General features: G+C 37.0%; 1 protein-coding gene across 3 annotated transcripts; it reads right to left on the bottom strand.

The window, feature by feature from the left end:
• Positions 2,412-8,637, bottom strand: LOC104700521 (anthranilate synthase alpha subunit 2, chloroplastic-like). 3 transcript variants are annotated; one of them, XM_010416044.2, is made up of 12 exons: positions 8,567-8,632; positions 7,408-7,610; positions 7,133-7,326; positions 6,867-7,056; positions 6,590-6,741; positions 6,340-6,455; positions 6,016-6,262; positions 5,890-5,946; positions 5,627-5,779; positions 5,437-5,517; positions 3,987-4,073; positions 3,319-3,911 (listed from the first exon to the last, which is right to left on the bottom strand). In XM_010416044.2, the coding sequence occupies exons 1-12, from the start codon at positions 8,593-8,595 to the stop codon at positions 3,543-3,545; spliced, it is 1,878 nt and encodes a 625-aa protein (XP_010414346.1). In that variant the 5' UTR covers positions 8,596-8,632; the 3' UTR covers positions 3,319-3,542. The 3 variants fall into 3 exon arrangements, with proteins under 3 accessions (XP_010414347.1, XP_010414345.1, XP_010414346.1); XM_010416045.2 differs by lacking the exons at positions 3,319-3,911; positions 6,867-7,056; positions 7,133-7,326; positions 7,408-7,610 and adding exons at positions 2,412-3,004; positions 7,801-7,990; positions 8,089-8,282 and having other exon boundaries at positions 8,364-8,637; XM_010416043.1 differs by having other exon boundaries at positions 3,316-3,911; positions 5,890-6,262.

The following is a 9,403-nucleotide window of genomic DNA, read 5'->3' on the forward strand; positions in this document are numbered from 1 at the left end:
GCCACAAAATAACGTTCGCCATTGATCAAGACCGTGCCTTTCAAAGGTCTCGACAAGTTAACTTCGACACAGACCCTGGCAAAACGAGCTCGTGTGAATTGCAGCGTTGTTGTATCTACTTTCAAAGGTCTCCCTAGTCCACTGGCAATCCCCATAAGGATAGATTGATGGTAGTAGGAAACTGGAATGTTCATTAACCTTACCCAAACTGGCGTGGTCGCCATCTCATCCTTCAGCGGATCAAAGTCTGGAGTCCAATTTTGCACCATCAAGTAGTTGCCGAAGATCCTCCACGGACCACCGGTCACGGCCCCCATATACTCATCCTCTTGTGCAAAACGGATCATAAGGAATTGACGTGGAAGATCCATGACATACATCTCCCCCTTTGGCTTCCACAGCTCCCGTAACTTGCGACTCAAGACTGCAATTGGAAGCGGTCTTCCCAGCATCTTCACTACCATACAATTCTTCCACAAACCATGCATCACTTGCAGCACCTCGTCCCCAATCGTGATCTCAGGTTCTCCATCCTCCCCGTGTGGGAACGCCACGGGGAGTCTTGCTGAGACAAAAGCATCATCCATGACACTTTCTGGCGTCTGCATGCCACCAACCGAGCCCCCATTCACTTTGTCCACCCACGTCCTCCGGTCGTCAGGCGGCTCTCTCGGTGGACGCCATGTTTCCCCTACATCCAGCATAGTCGCATCCTGTAAACCAGATCTCGTCGCCACCCTAGGGTTTTCGTCGCTCTCACTCGCCATTTTTAAAAACCAATATACGCGATTTTAATTATGTAAGAAAATATTCAAATATATTATATAATCTTATTTAATATATTGAAGGCTGCAAATTTATATGTCATTCAATTCACTAATTTTAAAGGCATTATTAATTTCAATTAACAATTTTAGTTAAACTGCTTTATTGATCTGTTCATTTATAAACCAGTTTTAGTTAAAAAAAAACATTCTTTACTAATATTTTCAACAATAATAATAATATTATATATATCCCCTATATATTAATAGAGAAGCACTCTCACAAAAAAAGCTGAGGTGTCTAGCTCACAGAGCTCCTGTACATTTTTAATAAATGCCCTTACTTCTCATTGTTATTTACATATATATGCCACTGAAATATTATGAGCCAATATTTTTTCTATTAGTCTTAAAAAATGAAAGATTTGATCAACTATTAAATCCAAAAATATATTTAATTATCATTTTCATAATCTATTTACTTATTAGAAGTAAATTACATTTCAAAAACAAGAAAAAAACTATTCATTTATTTATTACTTTTATCATTTTTCTCATTGCATTTTTAAACTTAAGATTAGTTTAAATTAAATCAACTAGTTTAAAAATATTGCTTTATCTATTTAATGGTATAGTGATATAGATAATAATGTGAAACATAAAATATGTGAATTTGATTTTTAGAAACACAAAAAAGACATCAAAACTTTCTACATCACCTTGAAATTCTTTTCTAAGTTCAAATATTTCACGGGTGAATTACAGAATATAAATGCAAATTTGAATAAACAAAAAAAATTTTACTTACATATTTTCTTTTGTACAAACAAATCTTAAATCTCAAATAATATTTTTTTATTCATATTATTTTATTTAAATTGATTTATCCCGCATTTAACGGTATAGTGATATAGATAATAATGTGAAACATAAAATATGTCAATTTGATTTTTAGAAACACAAAAAGACCTCAAAACTCTCTACACCACCTTGAAATTCTTTTCCAAGTTCAAATATTTCACGGGTGAATTACAGAATATAAATGCAAATTTGAATAAACGAAAAAAACTTTACTTACATATTTTATTTTATACAAACAAATCTTAAATCTAAAATAATAATTTTATTCATATTATTTAATTTAAATTGATTTATCCCGCATTTAATGGTATAGTGATATAGATAATAATGTGAAACATAAAATATGTGAATTTGATTTTTAGAAACACAAAAGACATCAAAACTTTCTACACCACCTTGAAATTCTTTTCCAAATTCAAATATTTCACGGGTGAATTACAGAATATAAATGCAAATTTGAATAAACGAAAAAAACTTTAGTTACATATTTTATTTTATACAAACAAATATTAAAACTAAAATAATAATTTTATTCATATTATTTTATTGAAATTGATTTATCCCGCATTTAATGGTATAGTGATATAAATAAGAATGTGAAACATAAAATATGTGAATTTGATTTTTAGAAACACAAAAGACATCAAAACTTTCTACACCACCTTGAAATTCTTTTCCATGTTCAAATATTTCACGAGTGAATTACATAATATAAATGCAAATTTGAATAAACGAAAAAAACTTTAGTTACATATTTCGTTTTATACAAACAAATCGTAAATCTTAAATAATAATTTTATTCATATTATTTTATTTAAATCGATTTATCTCACACATAGTGCGGATTGGTACATAGCACCAATAAATCTAGCAGCTTTTGGTCCTGACAGATCTCAAAACCTCAGACAAAGTCCTAAATTCTAATACTCAAAAGAACCAATCTCACAAATCAAATAGCTGTTTGAGTGTGTGAAACTGAAATCAAAAGTGAAAAACAAGAATGCTTATACTCAGACATTGTTGATGTGAGGAGGTGTGATAGTGGTAACCTCCTCAGGTGACTCAAGAAAGGAAGACTCAGCAAGATCGATGGCTCGTGCTAAAGCCGCTGCTTTATTCTCACACTCTCTGTGTTCATCATCGGGGTTACTGTCTGCAACAACCCCAGCTCCAGCCTGAATATGAGCAATCCACTCTCGACGTCTCTGAGGATGCTTGTAAGAGTACAATGTGTCATAACGGGTGTTTGTTGGGAAGACCATTGTTCTAAGAGCCAAGGCAATGTCCATGTCTCCATTAAACGAAATGCCTCCAAAGCCTCCACTGTAAGGACCACGCCTTGTTACTTCAAGTTTATCTATCAGCTCCATGGCTTTTACCTGTATCAAATGATTTTTTGAGTATGGGGAAACGTGCAAGAAGTTTGTGGGTTTTGTGATNTCATATTATTTTATTGAAATTGATTTATCCCGCATTTAATGGTATAGTGATATAAATAAGAATGTGAAACATAAAATATGTGAATTTGATTTTTAGAAACACAAAAGACATCAAAACTTTCTACACCACCTTGAAATTCTTTTCCATGTTCAAATATTTCACGAGTGAATTACATAATATAAATGCAAATTTGAATAAACGAAAAAAACTTTAGTTACATATTTCGTTTTATACAAACAAATCGTAAATCTTAAATAATAATTTTATTCATATTATTTTATTTAAATCGATTTATCTCACACATAGTGCGGATTGGTACATAGCACCAATAAATCTAGCAGCTTTTGGTCCTGACAGATCTCAAAACCTCAGACAAAGTCCTAAATTCTAATACTCAAAAGAACCAATCTCACAAATCAAATAGCTGTTTGAGTGTGTGAAACTGAAATCAAAAGTGAAAAACAAGAATGCTTATGCTCAGACATTGTTGATGTGAGGAGGTGTGACTATGGTAACCTCCTCAGGTGACTCAAGAAAGGAAGACTCAGCAAGATCGATGGCTCGTGCTAAAGCCGCTGCTTTATTCTCACACTCTCTGTGTTCATCATCGGGGTTACTGTCTGCAACAACCCCAGCTCCAGCCTGGATATGAGCAATCCACTCTCGACGTCTCTGAGGATGCTTGTAAGAGTACAATGTGTCATAACGGGTATTTGTTGGGAAGACCATTGTTCTAAGAGCCAAGGCAATGTCCATGTCTCCATTAAACGAAATGCCTCCAAAGCCTCCACTGTAAGGACCACGCCTTGTTACTTCAAGTTTATCTATCAGCTCCATGGCTTTTACCTGTATCAAATGATTTTTTTGAGTATGGGGAAGAACAACGTGTAAGAAGTTTGTGGGTTTTGTGAGAGAGAGAACCTTTGGGGCTCCACTGACGGTTCCAACTGGAAGTGCAGCTCTAAGAGCGTCCCAGCTTGTTAGATTATCTAGTAATTCGCCTTTTACCTGCGGAGAAGGAGATGTATTGTGAGACAAACAGATATTGGACAGCATATTGTTAAGCTCATGTCATAACAAGTGAAGTCAGTCACATATTCATGGGTTCTCTAGTCTAGACAGAACTAGGCTTCAACACCACTTCTATTCAAAATTTTCATTATTCGACTGTGATATCTAATAAACTTACTAGAGTGAAGACAAAACTTATGCAAAAATCCATTGAGGCAAAAGACTTTAGAACTAAAAAGTTTCTAAAATTGCAATAGGAGCATACCGTGGAGCTAATGTGCATGACATGTGAATACCGTTCTATATTCATGAGCTTCTCAACGTCCACAGAACCGGGCTTTGAAACCTAAGTTCACGAGAATATCCAAAAAGTTAGATTACCGCTTAAAAACTGCTTGTTAGCTTCCAAAAGAAGAGAGTCAGAGACTGGAAATGACAGAGGAGTTGAGCAGTGGTCAAGTGATGAACCTTGCCAACATCGTTCCTTCCCAAATCAACAAGCATAATATGCTCTGCGCATTGTTTTTCATCGCTTAAGAGCTCTTTTTCCAGCATTAGATCTTCTTTAGGTGTCTTTCCTCTTCTGACAGTTCCAGCAAGGGGGCGATTGGTAATTTTCCTCTGTAGTAGAAAGAATCCACACATTAAGCCATCCATTCAGTTGTTAATGAAGACAATGGGGTTCAAGGATTAAGGGAACCAAAGGTCAGTTAAGAGTAGGTAACACTTACATTTTTTGAACGTAACAATATTTCTGGACTTGAAGCAACTAATATGCATCCTCTAGCCTGTAACCACAGATAAGTAATATTAACTTTCATGAAAAATGTAAGGAAAAGAGGAACAAAGGAGTATACCTGTAAATAGGCCATGTAGGGACTTGGATTTACAATCCTAAGAGCTCTATATATCTCAAATGGGTCCGCAAACGTCCGCCTTTCAAATCTCTGACTAAGAACTATCTGAAAGATGTCCCCAGCCAAGATATGTTCTTTGGCTTCCACCACTGCCTCCTTGTACGCCTCTCTCGTCATAGTTGATTTCTCCAATTTAGGACCGAAGAGCTGAGTGCGTAGTTTTATGAAACCAGTAGGCATCTTGGGGCTGCAATTCAAAAGAAACACATGAGCATAAATAAGAGACAAAAATTATAATCTAAAGACTGGTCAAACGATCTACTCACGGTCTTTGGTCTTGAATTCTAGAGGTTAGAGACNTCAACACCACTTCTATTCTAAAATTTCATTATTCGACTGTGATATCTAACAAACTTACTAGAGTGAAGACAAAACTTATGCAAAAATCCTTTGAGGCAAGACTTTAGAATTAAAAAGTTTCTAAAATTGCAATAGGAGTATACCGTGGAGCTAATGTGCATGACATGTGAATACCGTTCTATATTCATGAGCTTCTCAACCTCCACAGAACCGGGCTTTGAAACCTGAGTTCACGAGAATATCCAACAAGTTAGATTACCGCTTAAAAACTGCATGTTAGCTTCCAAAAGACTGAAAATGACAGAAGAGTTGAGCAGTGGTCAAGTGATGAACCTTGCCAACATCGTTCCTTCCCAAATCAACAAGCATAATATGCTCTGCGCATTGTTTTTCATCGCTTAAGAGCTCTTTTTCCAGCATTAGATCTTCTTTAGGTGTCTTTCCTCTTCTGACAGTTCCAGCAAGGGGGCGATTGGTAATTTTCCTCTGTAGCAGAAAAAATCCACACATTAAGCCATCCATTCAGTTGTAAATGAAGATGATGGGGTTCAGGGATGAAGGGAACCAAAGGTTTTTGGAGAGTAGGTAACACTTACATTTTTTGAACGTAACAATATTTCTGGACTTGAAGCAACTAATATGCATCCTCTAGCCTGTAACCACAGATAAGTAATATTAACTTTCATGAAAAATGTAAGGAAAAGAGGAACAAAGGAGTATACCTGTAAATAGGCCATGTAGGGACTTGGATTTACAATCCTAAGAGCTCTATATATCTCAAATGGGTCCGCAAACGTCCGCCTTTCAAATCTCTGACTAAGAACTATCTGAAAGATGTCCCCAGCCAAGATATGTTCTTTGGCTTCCACCACTGCCTTCTTATATGCCTCACTCGTCATAGTTGATTTCTCCAGTTTAGGACCGAAGAGCTGAGTGCGTAGTTTTATGAAACCAGTAGGCATCTTGGGGCTGCAATTCAAAAGAAACACATGAGCATAAACATAATCAAAATTACAATCTAAAGACTGGTAAAACGATCTACTCACGGTTTTTGGTCTTGAATTCTAGAGGTTAGAGATTCCAGCCGATTCATTCCATCAGTAAAATTATCTTCAACAGAACGATCCTTATCTATCCGCACCCAGTGGATTACATATGCTTTCTGTGTTCAACGGGAATTCAGCAGAGTTAATTACTCTACTAAGGATGGTATCACAATCAAGACAAACTATATAAATTCTACTATTCATAATCCGCAGGAAGATGCAAATACACTAAGAACAAACAACAATATACCTTCTCGACATGATCAAACACGATCACATCATCATAAAGGCCCAAATGAACATCAGGAAGACTCCTATCATCCTCTGGAGCATTTGAAAAAGGCAGTTTTTTCTTCTCAACATAACGTACAGTGTCATATGAGAAGTATCCAACCCAACCACCTGGTTAACAAAGAAGAAAAACTTCAGAGTTGAGAGTATCAATCAAATCAACCATCCAAAAAAAAATCAGCAATGCTAAACAAACATCATCACTCTACTTAGCTATAACAGATTTGGTGACTCACCGCAGAAAGCTTCAGGCAATTCATCAATGCGTTGTGGTTTCCATTCATCCATGATTTTCTGAGGAACCATCATTGGATCTTCCACTTCCTCCTCAGTCCTAAGACCAGCTCCATGGTCCATCACAGTAACTACATTTCCCTTTGCCACGATTTCTATTGTGGGCTGAGCTCCAACTACACTATACCTCCCCTGAGCAAAATCAAATCCTCCAAGAGTGAGTTCAATTCCATTGAACCACCAAAAGAAATTGCATAAGAAGGCTTACGATGTTGGAGGATTGCAAACCAGGCTCCACAGACTCAAACAAGAAGCTAGGAGCATCTCTATCGTCTTCTTTCACCAAACATCGGTAAGCAAGTATCGGAGTCAAATGATCCGAGAATACACATCGGTATAGAGGAACTAAGTTCCCCTTTTCCGATGCTTGTTTAAATTTTATAAACTGTTCCTCCGATAAATCTGCGAGGAGAAGAAGTTTAATTTCGATCGAAATAGGGAGGCGCTAATGGGGGGAGAGGGGGGAGAGAGAGAAGAGTTTACCTAACGGCGGAGTATATGAAGAAGATGAGCATTTTATACAAGTAAGACGCGAGGCGTGGAGGAGTTTTGATCCACCGTCAAGGTTAAGAGAAGTAGCCGGCCGGGACTTGAGCGATAGTGGAAACCGGAGCGAAGGAAAATTTTGTAGCGGCGGCGTCCGATGGTGTGTAACGGCTATTGCTTCGACCGTGGAAAAGTCAGATTTGACGGCGGAGACNTACAGTGTCATATGAGAAGTATCCAACCCAACCACCTGGTTAACAAAGGAGAAAACCTTCAGAGTTGAGAGTATCAATCAAATCAACCATCCAAAAATATCAGCAATGCTAAACAAACATCATCACTCTATTTAAAGAAAGCAAAAACTTAGCTATAACAGATTTGGTAACTCACCGCAGAAAGCTTCAGGCAATTCATCAATGCGTTGTGGTCTCCATTCATCCATGATTTTTTGAGGAACCATCATTGGATCTTCCACTTCCTCCTCAGTCCTAAGACCAGCTCCATGGTCCATCACAGTAACTACATTCCCCTTTGCCACGATTTCTATTGTGGGCTGAGCTCCAACTACACTATACCTCCCCTAAGAAAATCAAATCCTCCAGGAGTGAGTTCTTCAACCACCAAACAAAATTGCATAAAAAACTGAGAAGATCAAAAAAAAAAAAAAAAAAGGCTTACGATGTTGGAGGATTGCAAACCAGGCTCCACAGACTCAAACAAGAAGCTAGGAGCATCTCTATCGTCTTCTTTCACCAAACATCGGTAAGCAAGTATCGGAGTCAAATGATCCGAGAATACACATCGGTATAGAGGAACTAAGTTCCCCTTTTCCGATGCTTGTTTAAATTTTATAAACTGTTCCTCCGATAAATCTGCGAGGAGAAGAAGTTTAATTTCGATCGAAATAGGGAGGCGCTAATGGGGGGAGAGGGGGGAGAGAGAGAAGAGTTTACCTAACGGCGGAGTATATGAAGAAGATGAGCATTTTATACAAGTAAGACGCGAGGCGTGGAGGAGTTTTGATCCACCGTCAAGGTTAAGAGAAGTAGCCGGCCGGGACTTGAGCGATAGTGGAAACCGGAGCGAAGGAAAATTTTGTAGCGGCGGCGTCCGATGGTGTGTAACGGCTATTGCTTCGACCGTGGAAAAGTCAGATTTGACGGCGGAGACTGAAACGGCCGACATCCTCGTGAGCTCGTTGATTTTGAAGTGTTCCGATAACAGTTTCAATTTGAAGTGTGGGACTGTAGGAGAAGAAAATACATAAGCAATGTTTCTAAACCGGACCAGACCGGCGATCGGACCGAGTTAGACCGTAAACCAAAGCATATCTCGATTTGTTTGCCAAAAACCCGGTCAAGGATGGTTGAACACACTATTTTTCTCCATTGCTTGAGATGCATGACTGTTTTTTTTTAAATTCGAATCACAAGAAGAAATGTAAAAAAAAACATCTAGAATTTTAATAATTTTATGAAATTACTCCCTCCGTTTTATAATATAGGATATTTAGAGAAGTATTTTTGTTTCATAATATAGGATGTTTCCAATTTTCTATGTAACTTTTACATTAAATTTATATTTTATATTATGCAGACTTGTTTATGATTGGTTAAACTTTTTAAAAGTAACTATTTCTTAATATGCGTGTTTTGACTAAAATATCCTATATTTTGAAACGGAGGGAGTATATGATAATTCAATGTAACTAAAATAAAATATTAAACAAAAATGATGGAAAAATCATAAGTTCAGTCTTAACAAAATATTTAAAATATCTATAATATTAATGATGGTGTTGTAAAATGTGTGTATCCATCACAATATGTGTCCCTCTTTATGCCATAACACTTGGAACACTTGTTCACCACTTGTTCTCAACCTCTCTTTGTCTCCTCCCTCTATAAATAAGAGTCATGTAGACGAGAAAAATGTAGTTGTGAGAAATCTAATTATCTCTCTAAGTTTCTCTCTAGTTCTTCTCTAGCTTCTC

This window comes from Camelina sativa, chromosome 7 (assembly GCF_000633955.1).
Source record: "Camelina sativa cultivar DH55 chromosome 7, Cs, whole genome shotgun sequence".
Taxonomy (NCBI): Eukaryota; Viridiplantae; Streptophyta; class Magnoliopsida; order Brassicales; family Brassicaceae; genus Camelina; species Camelina sativa.

Bases quoted from the DNA above. Each gene is read 5' to 3' on its own strand.
- LOC104700521 (XM_010416043.1), bottom strand. From the start codon at position 8,595: ATGTCGGCCGTTTCAGTCTCCGCCGTCAA. The intron at 7,611-8,566 runs ATCTGACTTTTC...CTCCGCCGTCAA, and splicing joins GTTTCAGTCTCCGCCGTCAA to ATCTGACTTTTCCACGGTCG. The intron at 6,742-6,866 runs GTGAGTCACCAA...TTTGTTAACCAG, and splicing joins ATTGCCTGAAGCTTTCTGCG to GTGGTTGGGTTGGATACTTC.